This window comes from Calidris pugnax, unplaced genomic scaffold (assembly GCF_001431845.1).
Source record: "Calidris pugnax isolate Ruff unplaced genomic scaffold, ASM143184v1 scaffold17, whole genome shotgun sequence".
NCBI lineage: Eukaryota > Metazoa > Chordata > Aves > Charadriiformes > Scolopacidae > Calidris > Calidris pugnax.
This window is the reverse complement of record NW_015090794.1, coordinates 1,419,513-1,441,926: the sequence shown is the minus strand read 5'-3', so window position 1 is coordinate 1,441,926 and position 22,414 is coordinate 1,419,513. Positions and strand designations below refer to the sequence as shown.

At 42.7% G+C, this 22,414-nt stretch overlaps 1 protein-coding gene across 8 annotated transcripts; it reads right to left on the bottom strand.

Annotated features, from left to right (window-relative positions):
• Positions 1-400: 400 nt before the first annotated feature.
• PRPSAP2 (phosphoribosyl pyrophosphate synthetase-associated protein 2) lies at positions 401-21,993 on the bottom strand. 8 transcript variants are annotated; one of them, XM_014936574.1, is made up of 16 exons: positions 20,826-21,993; positions 19,697-19,807; positions 18,853-18,997; positions 17,655-17,705; positions 16,994-17,091; positions 13,799-13,918; positions 13,029-13,179; positions 11,557-11,609; positions 11,369-11,435; positions 10,272-10,444; positions 8,933-9,048; positions 5,512-5,567; positions 3,018-3,166; positions 2,205-2,275; positions 1,621-1,767; positions 401-1,104 (listed from the first exon to the last, which is right to left on the bottom strand). In XM_014936574.1, the coding sequence occupies exons 7-16, from the start codon at positions 13,145-13,147 to the stop codon at positions 946-948; spliced, it is 1,110 nt and encodes a 369-aa protein (XP_014792060.1). In that variant the 5' UTR covers positions 13,148-13,179; positions 13,799-13,918; positions 16,994-17,091; positions 17,655-17,705; positions 18,853-18,997; positions 19,697-19,807; positions 20,826-21,993; the 3' UTR covers positions 401-945. The 8 variants fall into 8 exon arrangements, with proteins under 8 accessions (XP_014792060.1, XP_014792061.1, XP_014792064.1 ...); XM_014936575.1 differs by having other exon boundaries at positions 18,853-18,920; XM_014936578.1 differs by lacking the exon at positions 13,799-13,918.
• Between the last annotated feature and the right edge of the window lie 421 nt (positions 21,994-22,414).

The following is a 22,414-nucleotide window of genomic DNA, read 5'->3' as shown; positions in this document are numbered from 1 at the left end:
CCCACGTTCCCCGCAGCAAAGCGGCGCGCTGGAAGCGTTCCCCAAACTGCCAAATTACAAACCCTTGGAAAACCTTTGTGACAGCACCTGCAAGTGGATGGTGAAAGGTTTGATTTTGCCTTTTTATAATGCTGAAAAACAACAGGTATCTAAAAAAGACGGGCTGAAAAAAAATGAGTATCAGCACTGGGGAAAAGCAGCCTCTTCTCCTCAACTGCAGGTGCTTCACTGTAACAACAAGCAAAACACGTTACTCTCCTCACTGCCAAGAAGCCTGAATCCTGTTCATATTCCAAAACGACACATTAGCATAAAAGAATCATTTCACCTCTTGATTTCTTTCAGTAACGTCACACCCACAAATCATTTTTAAAGGGACACACTTTAGAAGACAAGCGACTGGTACGTGAACATTTTTAGAAAGCTCACACAAAACAAAGTCTTTATTTTTCGTCGCAGAAAATAAATACAGGTGCATATTTCATATGCTTTTCTATAAAAGCACTCCTACAAAATCACTTAACTGCGTACAACAGTACAACCTTTTTGGCTTTTAAAATGCAAATATTATACAGTCAACTTTATTTTATTATCTTTTAAAGCACTTGTAGCAAGCAGCTTTGGAAAAGGAACGCTCAATTTAGAAGCCAAATTCTTGCCTCAAGTGTTTTGTGGGGTTTTTTTCCATCACGTATATAGTGCAACTAACCTAAAAGCAACTAGAACAGTTTTTTGTAAAATGTTTATTCCCCACCCACCCACCCCACCCCCAAAAAAAAACCCCCGGCAAAGAAAAAAAAAACCAGCTCTTAAAAACTGTTAAACCTTAAACCAAGAGAAAACAAAAAGTGGCTCAATAGAAATATTAAGGTAAGCACGATGCTTCACAGCTCGTTATCTGTTTGCTTCCAGTTTGGCCCGGGTGCTTCTTTAGAATAAAAAGCATTAATCATCCAGTCCTATATTTCTGAAAAGGTACGACATGGACTCCCCGTTATGGATCCTGCGAATGGCTTCCGAGAGGATCATGCTGATATCCACGGTCTTGATTTTAGGGCACTGGAGTTTCTGTATTTCGTGTGGAATTGTGTTTGTAACAACCACCTACAGAAAGAAAGAACGCTCAGAAAGACGTGGCTCAGTTACGTTTTCTACCTCCCATATAAGAACCGCAACAAGGAATGTCTACCCACCAGATCCTATGAAACCCCCTTGTTCATAAAAGAACAAGATTTTACATCACTGTCAGGGTCAAAACCTTAGGAAGAGCCATGGATTGCTACAAGATTGCACATATCCACGGATACTAATTGCACCATCCTTTCTCCCTTTCATTCTGCCACAAAGGTCAAAGGAAGGGATGAAAATATCCCCCACACCAAAGGGAAATGTCTGCCAATACCAGCAGTCCATCATCTCACTACTTCCCTAATTTCCCATAGTTTAGGGACATGTAGATACTACTATTCAAGCAGACAATTCCAGGGTAAAAAAGCCTGAACCCAGAAACCTCCCAGCTGAATTCTTAATGCCGGTATATTTTAATAATCAAGTCAGGAGAAAATTCCTTGCTTAAAAACCCCCAACTCATTTGATCGGGAATTGAGAATCCCTGCTTACTTCATCGATGGCAGATTCCTCTATCAGCCTGGGAGCATCTGACGACAACAGGCCGTGTGTGGCCATCACAAAGATCTTGTAAGCCCCCCTCTCCTTGAGGGTCTCAGCTGCAGCAAGAAAGCTGTCAACATCATCTATGATGTCATCCTGCCAAAGGAAGATCGAGTCAGTAGAGATTCACCGTGTCCTCAGACAAATCAACAAGGCTCTCCAACCTGGCCAAGCAAAACTAAAATGGAAAAAGCCTTCTCAGATCTGATTTCCAGGTCCAAACCAAGCTGGAAGAGCCTGAGGTAGCAGCCTCCAACTCCTGTAACACCTCACCTTCAGAGGGAAGAACTTAAACAGATTTTTATCTGGCTCTATTCATGGGAACAAGGTCCCAATGTTGCTTTTCAGCATGGATATGACTTCATAGCTCACAGTCAGCTTCAGTAAGTGTGCAGAACATGCCTCAGGATATAAAGAGTGCAGTACCGAAAGCCCACCACCACCCAGCTGCTGATACTGCAGAAAATCTACTTGATTTCTGCAACTTGAATATATTTGATGGAATTTATCGAAAGGTATGGCATCTTACTTACCACGATGATAGCTATTCTTCCTCCTACATCTCCAACAACTGTGATGGGTGGTTTTTCCTTGGGAATCAGCACTGATTAATGGCAATTTTTTTAAGAGGGGTAGAAAGGAGAAAGAACATGTTTATACAATTTACTTCAAATGTGGAGAAGTCTGCTTTTGCAGTCACCACTGTTATAGAGACAAGTGAAGCAACAACCATTTCAACCATGAAAGCATTCCTGAGAAAAACCAGCAGTATTTTAATACATAAATGATTTTTTTCAAGTTTTCAAGTTTTCTAGTTTTCAAAGTATTAACTACATTCATTTAAACCCAAATTCTTAACTAATTCAATGAATTCTTTATTTTAGTACAGAGAACAGAGTGACTTGCAGTCACAACCAGTTCAGTCACCCTACTGAGATCCAAGGTAGGTTTATGCAGTGAAGTTTTGTTGGTGCAGCTGTAGATCCCATCCACCCTCAGCAGGGCCACTCTGTCAAGGCCTGTGACATAGAGCTGTGCTCAAACCCTGTGTCAGCTCAGCTTGTTAGCGCTGTCCCCCAGAAAAATTCCAACAGAAAAAGTAAATGGCAAAAAAGTGGGGCCTCTCTGCCAGGGGACCACCTGTAACAACACAGCCCCTCCTACACAGGGGACAGACCCCATGTACAACCTGGCACTAAAACTACAGACAAAGGGCATCAGAAAGGAATCTCTCCCTCCCTCTACTGTTCTCATAAGAACGACTCCTTTTTGATGGTCCAGCACTGCCAGCCCTCAGACACACAAAAAAAAAGACAGGTTAACACTTCACACAAAAACTTACTTACTGGGTATCTCCAAACTGGGATGAATAGCAGCTACATTTTTGGCTGTAGGTGGTGAGTGTCGACCATCCACCATGTCAGACTCAGCATCTTGAGCTTCTCCATGAATCACAGCAATTCCCAACCGTAAGCGCTCAGCAAATGACTGTGCTCTGTAGGGAAAGGGTTAAAAAAAAAAACAGAAATAGATTAGCATTGTATATTTCCATTTTGTTTCAGAGGAAAAATGGAATGATCCTAAAATTTTAGAAGAACTCATGGAAGAAAACACTTGTCCCTCAGCATCTTTTCACCAGGCTTGTGAGTGTCAGAATAACCTTGAAAGTACCCTTTCTGGCCTCAAAGCAACGGGATAAATGCTGCAAGCCATGTAATTCTGATAACTCCCTTTCTGTTTTGCCCAACAGTCAAAAAAACCCATTTCTTAGCATTCGTCATTCTTGAGATCTCATGCTTTAAGCAGGTCTCACCTAACAGCAAACAAGAACAGCCTAGATGTCTGGAGCATCTACATTTAAGAGGAAAAAAAATATTCACATGAATACAGAAATCAAGTGTTCATCTATTTATTTTTAGCAAGATGTGCTCTAAATAAGATGATATCCCATTCACATGAATACAGAAATCAAGTGTTCATTTGTTTATATAGGACTATATCCATGACCACCTGACCTTAGATATTCTACAGAAAAGAGAATCCAGACAAGCATTTTGCTTGACAAACCACACTTCAAAGTTAAACAGCCTGGATTTTCAGAAGCTTACAAAAAATTCCTTCACCACAGAAATGTAAAGTGAGTTAGGGGAGTGGGGAAAGCAGAGAGTCAGGATAATGGGAATCCCACAGACAGTGCTTGTATCCCAGGTACCGGAAACAGCAAGTAAAAATCAGCAGATTGATCCTAGCTTACCTTGCACACCCAAGAGTTCGGTATCTAGCCTAAGCCAGTCACCTAGTCTCCTGGTCAAACTGAGCCTGGCAGGTCCAGAGTGAATCACTTTGTTCTAACTTTAGCATCTGAGACCTGTGGCCTGAATCACCTCCTTTACACTCAAGCCTTGTTTCACTATCCAAACAACTCAAAGTCCAGAGAAGAATTTTCCCATCGTGACGCTCAGCTCATTAAAAATGAAGAATCTTCTGCTCTGAAGTTATCCTAGTTCGGGTATTTTTTTCAAGTAGCTAACTACAGATAAATTATTATTCCAAATATTAAGAGTTATGACTTACAAGTCATAATTCTATCAACGATAGAAACAATAATAATTACTTTCAAATGCAATATTAAACTGAATGAAGTTCAAAGTAACAGTAAAATGATTCATTCATTTTCCAGTGAGCTCAGAAACCACAGAAACATTCTGAACTTCGTCAAGCAAAGGTTCTCTTTCACAAGCAGACATTCATCTGAAAAGTGTTCTTGATTAGGCTGAAGCATTTGATCACCCTTTTCCAAATAGAGTGCACCTCCTCAAATACCACTCTTAAATGCTCACATGTACATGTGAAGAAGCTAAATAATACAGCTCTGGGATCCTCTCCTACACAAATGGGTTACATGGACAACTTATCTGCCTGATCAGTTCAAGGTATTTATGACTACTCACTGGTACATACAATTACTTGACGAGCATGAAAATGCTTCAACAAACGTCTTGCCTACTCCCAAGAGGCAATACTGACAACAAGTAAAAGAAACAAATGTAAGGTAACTGGCCAAGACAAAAGAAATCATATAAAAAGTACTGCAGGAAAACAAAGGTAACAAAAGTTGTTTCCCTCACTATACTTGTACAAATTAAAGCATTTCTGATTTGCTATATAAAATAACAGAAACCTTTCTTACAAAGCATATCACGATTCCTTGGCATGTAAGTCTGATAACTTTTCAACAAATTATTAGTTTGTCACCACAGCGAATACAGTATCTCTTAAACCATCCACCAACTCTTACACCACCTGCGGAGAGCAGTGTAATTCCAAAGAGTTTAGGAACAGTCAACTGAAAGGCTCATGGATTAAGAACAGTCGTTCAGCCAACAAGGACTTCACAGTTAAAATCATCTCCAACATCAAATCCTGTTTCACCACGCTAGATGGTAAGCCATCTGTACCTGGGATCTGATCAACCATGTTCTAAGTTATGACCACATTAATCAATTACTTTGGATTAACAGTGCTATACTTCCAGCCATTTTTCTTCATTTACAGCAGGAAATTTATAATGTAAATGCACACAAATATAATGATGAAATGCTTCCTTTATCCTAAGTGCTGTATTGATTTACCTTATGCTTTTGTTTATTTAGTTTTTACTCTCCTTAGATCTATTATGATTATAGTGATGATGAAAAACTACACATCTGACATGTAGAATTGGGAGGGATTTGAAGGTTGCACCTTCTAATTATTGGATATCTGTCCTTCACTTAATCCTAAGAACAAAATCACAATAGAGATTTCCTGCTCTAACACAAGAGAGCAGATCTTACCCACCTCTTTGCAGACGCAGGTGATTTGGCCACAATTACAGCATTCCTGTAGTCTGGTATCTGTAGTAAATAACAGATAGCAATGTCTACTTCATATCTTTAGAAAATTTAAACTCAGTAAGAATCAGAGAACTTTAGTTTGCCAGAATTTTAAGCATTGAACATTTTACCTAACGTAAGAAAGCACCCTCAAGAATCCATGGTACATGATCAGAGTTCACAGCTTGGTAAAAACAGGTATTTAGAAAACTTAGATTTTAACTTAAAACTGTACCTTTCATAAACACCATGTTATATGACAGATCACACAGAAGTAACTGCTTTAGAAGAATGTCAGTGCTAAATGGACAAGTGACAGAAGAAACAGGAAACCATAAAAATTAAGGTTTCCTGTTCAACTTGTCTTGAGCGTGCACATGGCAGTCTTTATTCACTTGAAAACACAGCATTTCATCTATTTCCTAGTTTTACGGTTGTTTTTTGGAGTACAAAAAAAAGTAACACCATCACTCCATCACCTCATACTGACTCTATATGGACCATCAAAAGGGATAAAAATTCCACATTCACTGCACTGATCCCAGAGTCTCAGTCTAATATTGCTGCTAACTGTCTTCTATGCAGATGAGCACAAAAGGATGCTGCTGCAAATGCCGACAGCAGCGAAGTGGTGAGGCCAAGAAGTCTGGGTTTCGTTTCAAAGACCAACAGGTACATCACTCAGTCTTCACAGGCTCACTCTACTCCAAAGTTTGCTGCCCCTGCCCCATTCTCATGCTGCCTTTTCACTCCAGACTCTTCCTCTTCATTTAGCCAGTCCTCATCTCTCAAAAGTTTCCATTCCTAGTCTCCATTTTCTCTGCAAACAGTGACTCCACATCAGACACATCTCTCCTTGTCCATATCTTCTCAAGCATTCCACCATTCACACTTCCAGTCCTCCTTTCCAACAGCAATCTATGCTCCCTCTAAGATCTCATCAAACCCCCTCTTCCTTACAAACTCAGCATTTTCCTTCACTGTGCTGCCCTGGGACAATCTGTCTGCAGCACCAGGAGAACCTGTCTGTCCTTCTATCTGTCCCCATAACAACAGTCCACAGCCACTCTCAGGTGCAACAGCAAAAGCAGATCCAATCCTCAGAATCCCACTGTTAAGGGACTGAAGATTCTTTACAAAATACCTAGAAATCAACCTGCTATGCAAATCTGGGGACATGATACCCTGACACGCAGTTCATCACCTTACTGTCAGATGTCAAATATCAGTTCCAGAACAAGCAAGGTAAGCTCTTCCACAATCTTATCCTCAAACATCCAAACCACGCTGGCTGAATATTTGCAAAAGCACTCTTTCAGGTAGAGGCATGGGAATTCAAAAATTAAGTTCTAAATTTGGGCATGGGGCTAACCAACTGAAAACAAGAGCTTTTCTGAGGACGTGTCAGGCAACATTAATAATCCACAATGCTATTAACTCCACCTATAATACTGGGAATTCAGCATGTTCTGTCCTTTACAAACACTTAAGTTATACAACAGGCTACAAAGATTAACACGATGGAAGGTATGGACAAGGCAGGGCCTGTCACTTGACATAATAAAGGCTTTGATCTTGTTCAGACATCATTGCTTCATTCTTCCCCTGCCAAATTATCAAATTTGTTCTCAGCTTTTTAAAAATGAAGTCAGAGAGCCAGAAATGTCAGCCAAAAAGACTGTAAGACATCAACAACTCCTTGTAACAAAGAGCTACGTCATTATAAGATTAACACACACACATAGCATAGAGAGAAGACACTAAGTATTGAACGTTTGCTAAGAATACACAAGAAAATCACCAAATTATTCTTATAGCACAGTAATTTCACTGATTGGACTGTCTTCATCACAGAACAGCAAGTAATTCTCTTCACACCTATGCATAAATTCCCAACAGCGAACCACTGTAAGCCCTCATCCTCTTAACTTTCAGCGAAATGCTTCTTAAGTAGCCTCTATTCTTATCAAGCTGGACTGTATTTCATGCTACTCGATATATGCCATCACAGTTCCCATTTGAAACATTTTTCATGCTTTGGCATTCACAATGCAGGATACCGAGAACTTGAGATGAATACAGAATTCTTCCCGAGCAGCACTGGATGAAACTTTGAAGAAAGGATGCTATAAATGACCTGGCTGGTAAAGTTACTTGCCAATATACATCCCATGTGATCAGATACGTTCAGTCAACTCCAGTTTTAGCAAGTCATCTCATGGACAAGCAGAGGAATGAAGACATGAAAAACTGAATGTATCTTTTAATATCTCTCTACACATAATTCAGCAGAACTCCACAAATGTTCATTTCTTAGACCACATACAAAGGCACAACTTGTCTAGTGTCTGTGTATTTGGTTTTCCACATTTTTCCTTTTTTAACTTATGAAGTGCTTACAACATGCAATACTTCTCTCCTGGTGTACCAGATGAATGACTGCGGCAAAGCCAGAGTCTGGAGTTCTGTTTTATCATCCTCTTTGACTCTATTATCAAATGAAATGATAATGATAGATTCAAATGGTGACTGATTCCCCAAACAGATTTTAACATGTCATAACAAAATCATGTTGGTTTGGCTCTGGGTATTTTTGTTGGGTTTTTTTGTTTCATTTGTTTGCCTTTTTTTTTTTTTTTTTAATTGAGGCATTCATAGCTCTGTAAAAAGAATTATCTTGGATTCAAAAGTAAGAGTGAGCTAAACCTTTTCTCTCACGAGGAAGAAAGCATTTGCTTTATCCCCGATTATCATTAGTCAGAGGCATAATATGCATCTTATACCTACAATTATCATTTGCACAATTTGTATATACGAATGTATCAGTAGCACTTCTCAAAGCACTTATAAAAATAAGATGGAGAAATGGACGCCCAGAACACCAGAAGTTAAGCTCCTCAAGTCAAGACATGCTGAACAAACAGCAGGTGAAGATTTCCACACAAGAAGTCATCTGTTCTTACTTTCAGGGTATAATCAATAGGCTCTGTTTACAACTTTGGAAGTTAAGTGTTTTCATAATGTGATATAAATTACACCTACACAAGCAGCCCATCCTATAAATGTCAAGGAAATTGCAAACAGAAAAGGAAGAGGATAACAAGAGCAAGAAAATCCTCTCTTAAAAAAAAACCAAACAACTAGTTAGAGCAATGTATCTATGAAGACAGAACAGCATCACTGCCTGGATAAGACAATGTCAGTTCTTCATGAAAGGAAAAATTAAACCTGTGGGGAAGAAAATAACCAACTGCCCCAACATGACCTTTCCCGCTTTAAAGTTATGTTTGAAGAGTTAAGTCTTTTCAGAGGAATTTGTTTCAGAAGCCTTGAGATGTGACAAAACATAATTTAAAAGAGCAACTGTAATAGCAAGCCTTCCTCACCTCTTCTTGGATGTACTGTAGTAAAAATGGAGATGCTCTCAAGTTATCAACTGGAATATTGAAGAATCCCTGTATTTCCTTCTGATGTAAATCCATGGTAATAAGATGAGTTAGTCCTTAAAAAAAAAAAAAAACAAACCAAAAAAACAAACCAACAAAGAGAGATATGGAGAAGCACATCAAGAAAAGTAACAGAGAACACCACACGCACTCTTTAATTTGCTACTAAGTTCAACTGAAGTTTGTCCAGAGCAAAATCTCTGAGCTGCATTAGAACAAGAATACTATACTTAGTGAAAGTACACAGCATATTAACTATGTCCCTCTTAAATACACCAGCATTTTCATGTTTTGAGATTTCTATGGCATCCTTTTAAAAAGAACCTCAGAACACTCTACATAATTGGCTCAGTAGTGCCACACTGAGGCAGGTAAGGTCTTTCTCCATTCGACATGACAAAATGGAAGCACTACTAAAATAAATTGTCCTATGCCACATAGCAAGACCCTGGCACAGACAACATCAGTTTTGAACTCCTGAAAAATGGGCCCAAATTCTAATCATCAAAACAAGAAACCAGATCCCACTGTTCATCGTAATTGCTCATTTTTCCCAGGGACAGGAGCAAAAGCAAAGGAACAGAAAAGAAAACATGCTGAAGGCTGTGAAAATTGATAATCTCATTCTCCCACATCATCTCAAATGTAAAGTGCATTCATTCAACAGGTAAGAAATTAGCAAGACCCTGGCACAGACAACATCAGTTTTGAACTCCTGAAAAATGGGCCCAAATTCTAATCATCAAAACAAGAAACCAGATCCCACTGTTCATCGTAATTGCTCATTTTTCCCAGGGACAGAAGCAAAAGCAAAGGAACAGAAAAGAAAACGTGCTGAAGGCTGTGAAAATTGATAATCTCATTCTCTCACGTCATCTCAAATGTAAAGGACAGCTACAAAGTGCATTCATTCAACAGGTAAGAAACGGGCCAGAAATGACAAAGCACAACAGTTTGAAAGTGTTGGAAAGGCAAAGAACAGTACGATGAGAGATGGATACCATGGCCCAAAGCAGCAGAGTCCAGCAGACTTCATTTTGCCAGCTCTGTAGGACACAATGTAAAACGGCTGTTACAAGTTTGTTGTTTTTTTTTTTAACTCATCATTTGGAATCATTTCTAATTACATTCTCCTTTCTATGTGGGTTTTAAACTCACAAAAAACTCAGCAGTTCTTTTTAAACAAAGTCCCAACTAGTGCACAGACCTCTCTAAACCTGAAAACTGACAGCAGGAGTCCCCATTGCCCTGTTTATTTCATAACAGCCTGCATTCTTACCAGCTTTGCACATCATTGAAGCCAGTAATTTAGAGACAATGGAGCCTCTTTTCCTCATCTTGCACTGTTTGCTGTATGGGAAGTAAGGAATCACTCCAATAATGCTTTTGGCACAGGAGGTTTTACAAGCGTACACCATGATCAGGAGTTCCATGATCGTAGTATTCACGTCCCTGGAATGAGAAGCATCTATTTCTGTATCTTGTGCATAAAAATCCTATATTCACCACAGAATTCATACCCGTTCCAGGAGCTTCACTGCAGGGTAGCAGAGACTATGGTGACCAAGCAATCTTTACTAAGAATCCAGCTGTGCGCCTCAGAATGGCAAGTGCCTTGCACTCAGCATTTTAATTATTCACTAGAATTACACTTCATTATTTTTTTCATTTGGCTATCTGGGCAATTCAGTAGGTTTTGTTATACCACGTCGCTGTAACAAAGTAGTCCATAATTTATCTATTTCTACTGCGCACAAAACAAAATAGATACGTTCTTCAATATACATCAGCTTTTTATTTTAAAGTTTCAGACTTTACAATATATTCCTCTATTGTTCAAGCCAACAGTAGGCTAAATATTTAACAATTGCCATTTCCTTTCTGCCCTAAATTAAAAGATTGAGAGTGCATCTTTTTAGGTGAGAACAACTAAGAGATCTACTCAAATCTTATCATTTGTAAAGTTCTTTTTGCATTAAAAAAAATATTCTGTTTTCTGAATCACGGGACGCATTGCCTAGGAAATGCTCCTCCTACATTTAGAACTTTGTAATGGTGCTGGAGACCGGTAGCTGAAAAGGGAAATATTTAAAGAGAATGACATAAGCAAAAGAATGCAAAGACCCAGGGGAAGGTTTCACTGACACATTCACTGAAAATGAAAATTACTAAAGTTAGCTTATACTGAAGTCTTCTTTGTGCATATATCAAAAAAACCCCACCAATCTACCCAAAAAAACCCCACAGAGAAGCCTCTGTCTAGTTATTCTAAGCTTATTATACTGTATCATATACACAAAATGCAAAGAAAAACAGAAGCCTTCCTATGGACAGCCCATGTCAAAATGGTAGCAGTGTCTTTAAGCAGTTACTCACTTTGAAACTGTTTGGATGATAAATACATCCTTTCCTCTCACAGACTCCTGAATCTGCACTCTTGTTTCTGCCAAGAAGAGAAATATGTAATATTTGCAATAGCAAAATTAATAGAGTCTAAGAAAAGGGTAGCCAATAATGCACATCATGGTTAGGTAAATTTCCAGTTTGACCAATGAAATGCTCACCTCTGTTTGGCTCTTGATAAACCTGAACCTTCCCCATCTCAACTCCTAAGCGCCTGCAGGAGGAGAAAAAAAGGAAAAATAGAAGTCAACAGGGGAAAATGAAGGGCAAAACAAACACAAAACCCATACAATGCAACAGTTACTGAAAAGGCTTTATTTCACAGAAGACGACCAAAAACAAAACAAACACAAAACCCATACAATGCAACGGTTACTGAAAAGGCTTTGTTTCACAGAAGAAAACCAAAAAAAGAAAACCCAAAACCTTAAAAGCAGTGATTATAGCGGAAATTTCTTAACAAAGCATCTACAATTTCCAGAAGCTGCACTGCAGGCTAAGCTGAACTCATTTTCAAGTCAAGCTCAGAAGAACAAGCAAAGGGAAAAAAAACAATGCTTGATTACTAAATTATGTAACAATTTCTAATTTTTAATATCTATTTATATGTGTTATATATGTTGCCATTTATATAAAAACAATGCTTGATTACTAAATTATGTAACGATTTCTAATTTTTAATATCTATTTGTATATATGTTATATATGTTGCCATTTATATGTATCTACACATGACAACAACACAAGCACAACACTTAAAAGACCGCTTTTAAATCATTGTTCTCTGTAGAAAAAATGCCAATGTAGAGTGAATAGGAAATACTAGGGAGCTCTATTCGATGAATAATGGAAGACTAATGTCTACTACGTTTATTTCGCTTCAGTGAAAACCCCCATCAGTAAAAAAAGGAGACAACCAAGCACTCTATGCACTTAATGCTCAAGTCCCTACAGTTCCTTTGCACTTTCCTTTCTCCTGTCTCTAATTGTGGGTACATGAACCCGCTTCAGTGAAAACCCCCATCAGTAAAAAAAGGAGACAACCAAGCACTCTATGCACTTAATGCCCAAGTCCCTACAGTTCCTTGCACTTTCCTTTCTCCTCCTGTCTCTAATTGTGGGTACATGAACGTCAGGAAGAAACACAGCACATGCAATACTCCTGGTAATGTTACACATCCCAATACTGCTAGAGCAGCATGGTGAAAATTTCCTTAAGTCACAAAAGTTCTGCTGAAGCTACTCATGCATGTAAAGCTAAATGACATCCCCATCTAAAATACACACTGAACAGCAGCTTTGCCTTCTAAGAAAATTCTCCTACAAGGAGAATGAGAAAACGATGAAAACTGCTATGATTATTTAACAGTATCCAAACATCATTTTTCCCACATGTTCTCTACGACATACTGTAGTCAATCACAGCCTCCCGCCAAGCAATTTAAACACAAGTTATTTTCTTTGTTACTGGTCTGCTGAAACACGCTGCAAAATACAGTACATTAGACATGCTTGCAAACCGTGGCAGTTTTCCTACGTAACTTTCCTTAAACAGAGAAAACAGTCTTTAGGAAAGTAAGTCCCATCATAATAACACCAAGATCCAAAGCTGCCCTGCAGGATTTTTACTTACTCAGCAATCCTCTTCGATAGTTCCATGCATGACGAATTGGAATTAGCTGAAAACAGCACCAGTCCACCCTTGGTTATATTCATGATGGCCCCAAATTCAGTTGATGGCACACAAAACATCAAACCTAAGTTGTTTTTCCGCTTCTAAAAGACTGCAAGAGATCAAAGGTCTGTTAAAGCCACGCTGTTAAAAACAAAAAAAGAAACAAAATTTCTCTGTTTAGAAAGTGGCTTCCTATAAGTCTGTATTTTCCAGTATCTTTAATATCTGTTATCACCACTTTAATAGCACCAGGAATATATCCTTACAGAACGTTGTGACTCACAAACCACACTGCTTACTGACCTGGCTCAGCATAAATAATGAGAGGACACAAAGAAGGGGACTTGAGCCTGCCTTGCCTCCCTTCTCCAGCCCCCAAGCTGGAGTCTCCAACCCTCCAGCAGAACAATGCCCTGGAGACCTCCAAAGATCCCCCTATGACAACCTCCTAACAGGTTTTATTCTTGTCTTTTTTTTTTTTTTCTTGTTTGAAATGTTTTCCTCAGGCTACCATCCAGCAACACAGAGTCTCTTTTCCATCAGCTTATTCACTTCATTTTCCAGAACCGAGCAACATTTATTGACTTTTTCAACATCACAAAGCTAGTCAGAGGTAAAATTGACCTAAACAGAGCTCCTGGGTCCTGACTCCAGTAAATTGCCTAGAAAAGTCTATTTTTCCTAGCTGCGTATCTTTTTCATCACTTTGGAATAAATTATAAACTTACAAATAGGGATGAAATGTAAGGAAGAGTTCAATAAAGCTGGCAGCTGTAAATAATGACCTCTTGCACAATGTATCCACTTGCTGAAGCAGTTGTTGGCATTCTTTGATACTAATATTTCTCCTGTGAAAACAGGAGAAAAATATCAAGAGGAAATCTATACAACTCTTTTTTCCCCACCTAAAGGCACAAATCACTAATCCACCAAGGATTTAATGGGATTCCATCCTGACACTTTTTATTCTTCTGTGTAACATCACATTTTCGTGTGATGTACTTCTAGCACAAGTTGTACTTCTAGTACAACTTTTTGTTCAGATAAAAAAAAAAAATTAAAAAAAAATAAAAATCACATTGACCAGCAGCCACTGATAAATCAAAGTAGCATTCAACTCAAAAAGTCTTGGGCTAGAGCACTTCACTTCTCCTGTATAAATAGTCCAATCCTTCATCATCTGCTTTAGCGTTATGCAGGAGACTGAAAATATCAAGTACAAGTGGCATAATTCAAAACAAAGTAAATAGAAGTTTGGATATATCAATAACTTCCTTCCTGGCAAACTTCTCCCTGCTGAGAAACATAATTTTCTAAGTCACACGTAATCTGTTACAAAAAATTGATGGTAAATCAGCTATTAAGTACTCCAATAGCATCTGAAAGAAAACCAACAATTTTCATACTTACAGGAACAGCTGTGTAGCTCTATAAAGAAACTCATTCAGCCCCCCTTCGCAACTAGACATACTCTTGCTCAGTTTGACCTCACCACAGAAACTGTACCTGATTCACTCTCAACTAAGAGCCAAAGTCAAGTCAGGAACTTCCTAACATCATCTTCCTGAAGCATCTGTGCTATGCTCAATTGCTCTACCTGTCATTGAAACTTTCAAACTGTGCAGGAAGAGAGCACAAGCAGCAACAATTTCAGCAATAGTATTTGAACACCTAGATTTTTTGACTCCGCTAGAACCTGGTGTGCCCCCCTACACCACCAAAGCAAGACCCCACCTCTTTCAGCCTTTGCCTACAGAAAGGATTATTTAAAAAAAAAAAAAGAGTATCTCAGAAAGCAGTATGGTTACAGACACCCCCTCTAAAACTCAACTACATCCCTCCCAAACTAAGTAGTCAAAAATTCAAGAACTAAAAACCTATTTCTCAGCTGGTGCTTCTTCCTTTGTTCTGCTGCTGTGCACTTACTCCTGTTGACTAATGGCCATCATCTGTCAAATACTCCTAACAGTGTTAAAGATACATCTTAAATTCAACAAAGTGAGCATGACTAGAAATGCTTTTAGGTCTCTAACACCACCTGAAAACACTCTGCTTCTGCAATTAGATGGGAACAATGCAGAGGCAACTTTCAATGTTACTAAAAGTATCCACATGGTGTCCTGAAGACATGGGGTGTTTTTTTCCCCAATTGTGTTACCTTCTTTGCTCCATGGACTAGGAAATGAGGAGAGTTAAGAAACTGTCTGAAAGTTAAGAGCTGTTGGTTCCCAGCTACTGTTCAGGGTGCATTTCACACCACAGTGAGATACTGACATTCACAAGCAACACTGAACACAGCTCTCTACATAACCATCGGTCATGGACTTTCTTGCAGATGTACTTACACAGCAACAAGTGGGCTACAGAGTGTGTGTTGGGGGAGAAGGTGCATTTGTAGAGTAATATTGATGTCTCAGCCTCAAAACATGTGTTGGGATGACACAAGCTCACAAAACTTTATTAGACGTGTAAAGACATGACTCCACAAGGGTATATGGGACCATAACCCCCTGGCTTGAGGTGGACAAGTCTTCCAAGCCCGCATCAGATTTGGGAGAACACATGCACCACAGAGTAGGATGCAGCCCCATGAATACCTATCCTTTCTTTTGGGCTGCACACAATTACACAGACACATCATGATGAACACAACAATTACTGGAATGGCTACACATGATGCCCTGCTCCCACTGGCTTTACACCTCCAAGAACTGAGCATGTCCACACAGACAGCAACAGAGGCAGGAACAACCATGGTGCTCAAGAATTGATCTCCCCCGGCTGGAGGGAAACTGAATCCATCTCCCCACAGGGAATTTCCCTTGCTCTGAAGGGCCCTCCACACTAACCTGGGCTAAACGGCAGAGGGTCGACCCTTCCACCCCATGCCTCCCTAACAAGTCCTTCAGCTGCTCCAGGTGGGTTACACACGCCCTGGGAAGGGAAACCCGCCCAGGCACTCCAGGGTACCTGAGGATCCCTTCCCTCCTCCCGGGGGAGAGGCCTGGGCACGCCGCAGCCCTCAGCGTGGCAGCGGGCACGCCGCTCCCCTTCACCTGTCGGACCGGCGGATGGCGAGGAGCCCCCGGCAGCCCAGGGAAGGGGCCGCCCTGGAGAGGAGCCCCGCTCCCATATTGCCCCTAAAGGGAGGGCGACGAAGCCCCTTCCTCAGGCGGCGGCACCCTGTGTGGGGATGGGGAGAGGGCGCTGGGGAAGGAAGGAGGGGGATGTCCTGCCCTCACACAGCCGGCTTTGGAAGTGGGCTGAGCGGGCGGGCCTGCCCCTTTCTGAAGGCCTTACCTGCCGGCTCCGGCCCCCCGGCCCCGGGAGAAGGCAGCCCGGCCGGAGGGGAGGGGGAGAGGCAGAGGCAGAGGCAGCGGCGGAGCTCAGCCCCTCCGGTTGTCCGCTGGCAAGATGGCGGCGCCGAGCGAGGGAGGGAGGGAGGGAGGGCGCGCGAGGGGCGGGTGCGAGGCAACGCCCTCCCCCCCCCCCCCCCCCCCCCCCCCCCCCCCCCCCCCCCCGCGCCCGCCGCTCCCCCCGCCTGCGCCGGCAGAGAGAAAAGGAAGGAGGAGGCGCCGGGCCTGGGTCTCCCGCACCGAGCCGCCGCTGCACAACATGGAGGAGCTGGTGGTGGAGGTGCGGGGCTCCAACGGGGCCTTCTACAAGGTACCGGGTGCTGCGCGGCTGAGGGGAGTCGCCGCCGGCGCCATCTTTCCCCCTACCCCTAGTGATGCTGAGGGGGGGTATACTGTGAGGACCCCAGTACCAACGCTGGATTTCAGCATTCCCCCCTCCCCAAAAATAAAAGGAACACCGTGGGTGGGTGACCGCCCCACCAAGGTTGCGAGAGCTCCGGTGTAAAGGCTACAGGGGCATAAACCAGCAGGTGTCTGCGCAGTGCCCAGGTTTGGGAGCTCCCGCACCTCCATCTCTGCTGCTCTGGGCACCAACACCACAGCCGTAGGTCCTCTCCATCCCCGCCTTTGCCATCGGGCCAGTGTTTGTAGAGAAGGAAGCTTTTCTGGAAAGTAAATAAAAAACCCCCAAACAATTAGTGGTCTCTCAGTTCCCTTATACTGTCCAAGACCATATGCTGTTTGTCCAGAGTCCCCTATCGGCCCTCCTTGCAGCATCCTCTTTAAGCCATGGATGAAGATGCATTTGACATCTGCAGGCAAGATGCTGATTTTAGCCACCCGCTTCAAAGCCCAGCTTTGTCACAGGACAGCACCTGTGACAAAAGTTGTGTCCTTTCACTGCTTTGACAAAGTTACAGTCATCCCGTAAAGACTCAGGAGGATGAAGCTCTTGCCAGGCCGCCACCCCCTCCGCCCAGTAAATAAACAAGCACTGTTTTCCCACTAACTGGGTAGCTAGAAGCTGTTTTAAATTAAGCTTTTAAGTATGCCCAAATCAACAGCATTTTATGGATCAGAACTTTAGGGTTTAGCATAAAGCTACAAATCATTTCTGCTGCAGCATAAAAGAAAAAGGCAATTAAACTTCATTATTCCTGGACCACAGGGTGCACTGGAGCAAGACCTTGAGCACCCCGGTAGATACTTGTGTCTGTGCTGTCCTTACCGTGAAAGGGGAAGAGAAGCCACAGCTGCCGGGATGGCTCACCAAGCGTGCCTGCAAAAGGATGACATTTAGATTCATATTTCTGGCATTACGAGGTGTATTTTCCATTTTAAATATCCACAGGCCAGTGTTTCCCTGTATTTCACAACATTTGCATATTGCATTCAAATACTCCATCAATTGTCTCTCTTCCCCTCCCAATTTTTTTTCAACAGACAAGGAGGTGGGGAAGGAGAGTGATTTAACCTGGAGCCATGCAGCAGCTGCCAGATGTAGAGCATTCTGCTGGCAGCCCTCGCACAAAGCAAAGACATCTGTGTGAAACACACGACCAGAGAGGCCATGAGCCTGTTCGTACCCTTACAGAGACACAGCAACGTCCCTCTGCCTTTCCGAGAGTCCCTTCTAAATTACATTTAAGCATTAAAGAATAGACCTCTCCTACCACCTCTGGTCAGTCTGTATTTTTCTGCTTACAGGCTGGTGCTTCCACAGTTGATTCAGGAGGGGTCACTGACCCTACTGGCTTCTTTCTTTTTTGTTTTGGGTCTTTTAGGACAAAGGGGAAGTGGGTTTTGAGCTTTTTGTTAGCCCCTTGGCAGAGCAGCAGAGATTTCTCCCTTAACATCAAGCATTCATCGCAGGATTTCACTACAGAGCAGTGTAAGGCAGACCAGCTAGAAACAACACATGGTGAAGCACTGACCCATATTGCAATGAGCAGCTTTCCCCAGAAGCATTTTTCAATACCCCAGGGCACCCAGAATTTGCTGACTATTTGATTTGTGCTGCCCCAAATTCCTGACATTGCTTAAGCAAACCACAGGACCAGGAACTAAAAGATTCTGTCTTCTGATCCTTTTTAGAAGGCTAGTGCCTTTGTTTTCTTAGAGCAAATCAATTTCTTTCCCGCCTCTGTTTTCCTGGTCAGAGGAATGTAAGTTTAAAGCCCAGCTCCCAAGGGGGAGGGATTTGTTAATTTTACAATATGCTACCCAAATGCTAAGAGTTTAACAAATAGTTGCTGCAAAATGAGCACCCGGATATTATTTCATTTACAGTGATTCAATTAGCAGTCCTCTAAGGAATTCTGAAAAACTGCTGGGTGAGAATATAGTGGCTCACAGAGATTTGTTGTGAGATTTCTTAATCCAGATGCAGCCCTGGCAAGCAGAGATGAGCAAAAACAATCCCGCACCTAGTCCAGCCAAGGTGAAAGGCACTGCTCATCCAACACTCGGTGGGACGACAGCCTGCATCCATCACCTGAGAGAAGACAAATGCTGCTGTCATCCAATCTCCTGAGCTCCATCCATCACTGCTTAGCCAGGTTGGCTTTTTTTCTTGTGTTTTGGGTTGGGTTTTTTTGGGGAGGGAAAAAAAAAAAATAAAAAAATAAAGGATGTTAAAACTAACCTGCCAAACCACCTGACAGGGAGAATTATCAAAAATGGTACACCAAAGAAAACTTTTGATTTGATCCTAATGGAGCCCTGTGAGTAGTTTCGGTCTCTCCCAGTGGTTGGTCCTTTGAGGCATCCCAAAAGCATCCTCTACCCTACATCCTACAGCCCCTCTGAGCCCGCTGGGAGGTTCTGCAGTGCACAGGCACCTCCACACCGAGCACAGCCTCAAGGCCACCTCCTCCATCCCCTGCCTTCAGCTTTACTGCCTCGAAAGAGACTGTTCTGATTTTCAGAAGATGCTGGCTTGGATATTACCCAGCTAGGAAGGGAGGATTCAAAACAGCTGTAAATGCATTTCAGAAGCAAGGGAAGGAGGAGTAATTTTATCATTTCTTGGGAGCAGTCTGGAAAATAACATTCCCTGTGTCTGGGAACCAAATTGCCTTAATAAAGCCCCAGAGCAGAGAACATGTCTTATCTATGTGAGGGGCTATGTAAGTAGAGAGCACTCTGTTATTGTTTTTATCAAATATTACTGCCATGCCACAGCTTGGCTGTCTGATGGAAATAGGCACCGACTCATTTTGTTACAGCCCTCTTCCTCCTGAGTCACGAAGCTTTGACTGAAAGACTCACTGGGTTCAGTTTGTTTTCCTCTTTCTAACCACGCTCTCGGTTCCGGATCACTCTGCAATGACTCACAGATCTGCCACATCAGCTTCAGCGCGGGGTTATCTCCAACCAGCCCTCAAACAAAGAGACAGGCAGCTCGTTGGAATACACAGCATTTAACAGGCCACTGCACAGACAAACATCTCAAGCTGGATGAGAGGGCGAGGGTTCAAGCAAACACGAAACAAGAACCAGCAGTGGCACCTTTTGCTTTGTTTGCTGATTCCCTTCGCTTTGCTGTGTTTGTGTGCAGTTCTCTCCTGCAAAGCCTGCCTAACATCCAGTTAACATCCATCACTGCCTGTTTACAGATGTGGTTTGCCCTTCAAGTCGCCTTTAGACAGAAGTGGTTGAACTGGACAGGGAAGTCTTGTCATTTCAGGGACTTTGAACACAGTTAGTGCCAAACGACCCATTCCTCTCCATCCTACCTACTGGGTCCTAGTCGACTTGCTATTTACTGCACTGAGCTACAGCTTCTCTACAAACAGAAAGAGAGAGAATATGCACCATGCCCCATACAGGCACTTAGTGAACATACAGGAATGGCTTGAGTTAGTCACAGGTCACTACAGAGCAGGCTTAGAGAATTCAGTACAGGAGAAAACATCCCGTGCTTGGCATACACAGCTGCACAGGGATAGGCTGTGGGGGTGTAAAGAAAGATGTGGTACCAACCCTGCCCTGTACAGCTAAGCAGAAGAAGCTGGGAGAGGTGCAGGGAAGGACCAGAGTGCAACCAGCAAAGAGCACCCTGTTCCCTTCCCAGTTTGGTGCCCATCAGGGCTGACCCTAGATCAGCAACAGCAGGTTAACTCCAGTGCTGTGTGGGACCCTCACCTGGCTGCTACACCAGGAAAGGCTGAGGAGACCCAGGTAAGGTTTGGCCTACACCATTCACTAACGCTATTAGCAATACCCCTGCTTCACAGAGAAACTTTTACCAATACCAGTCCTCTAACTTGTGTTGTTTCCTGCCCGATTTCAGCAAGCTCTGGAAGAGGTTCTGCTGTCAGACCTCCACGTGCTGGCTGTTACCTGACCTTATCTAACAAGTCCATTCCCAAGAACAGCATACAAAAATTTTACTCACCAGGAAAGTTTCACCAGGGGGAAGGCATGGGGACTGCTAGCTTTCACAGAGGCTTTTATTGTCTCATTAAGCTCTCCTTAATGAGAACTTCCTCACCTGCTGCAGTCTCCCTCCCATTTGTTTGCACCCACCATCATGCTGCTGGTACTTTCAAGGCTCTCTCAGCTCCTGCTCCTTCCTCCCTCTTTCCTCTCATCTAATTCTGAGCCCAGTTTCTATTTCCATGCTCTTATCCAGGTCCTGAAGACAAAATACCTTCTCCTCTTGAGCTATTCCTGGCCACATCCTCCTTTGCCAGTTTCGTCCATGTTATCCCTGCAGCTTCTCCCAGTTCCAGAGTTACCTGCTGTACTTTCTCCTCTGAAGCAAGGCAGCGACAGCTCCTGTTGAGATCCCTGAGTTACGTGCTTGCTAAAACAGTGTGGAACTGCCGGGCACAGCAATAATCCACAGCTGTCGAGGACCTACTGCGTGCTGCAGTTCACCCCAGGCTTTAACTCCTTGAGATTCTTGATACATCTTCCTCTAAGGTCCTGTCTTCCTTATAAAAGCAGCGATGTCACAAAACCCAGTTACACCATGGCTGTCCCTCAGCATGGTTAAAACACCACAGTTATTTTCTCTTGCACTAAAGATCTAAGAACATCTTACCATCCTGCTAGACCCTAGTCTGACCAAAACCATAGCACTGACCTAGTGCCACTTAGGCCTGTGACTGAATCAGGACAGGACACAACTGGGCTGTAATCGGATTCTGCCAGTTCTCTTTCCAGCACACAGAGGTCTGTCATCCCTCACCCAAACTGTCCCCATGACATAGTTCTTCCCATCTACACCAGCTGGTGAAGTATCACCGTTCCTTGCTACTTTCCTTGGAGGGCAGCTCTGGACCACAGCTTCAGCCAGCGCAGTTTCTGCACACAGAAGGCACAGCCTGTGGTAAAACCTCTCACCAAAAATCACCTGCCAAGTCTTCTTGAGCTCATCACCAAGATGTTTTGGTGATTCCATATTTACCTTGCCCAACACCAAAGTATTAATGACCTTATCAGACTGCTCACCCTGCTCTGCTAATTCAGACCAAATGCTCTGACTATCAAAACTCGCGTATTCTCTCAGCTAAGGCTCCCCCATGCACAGCCTGAACCCCGCACGCCCCAATGGCTCTGCCTGTCCCAGCCCATCCCAGTTTGTAGGAGTGGGGCTGTCGGATCGGCCCCTCCATGGGACCAATGAGGACCTCACACCAACGGGGCAGCAGGGTCAGCACCTTTCTCAATAACTGCAAATACTGCTGGGTTCAGGCTGTTCCTCCCATCCCATCGCATCTGAAAGAGCCTTGAGAGCAAAGCTGCGTCAGAGGGGGACACGGCTGCCAAAAGAGTCGTTCAACCTCTTTGGATTGTTTGCATGCCTTTGGATAAAAATTTCCCTTAGCTTTTTTTCATTCAAGCTTTTCTAGATAAACGCGTGACAAACACAAGTGTCCAGAGAGAATGAACAGCCTGCCTGTTGGGAATGAGGGACTATCATAATTAGTGCTGTGATAATGAGATGGTCTGAACATGAGGGAACTCGATACAAGGGGA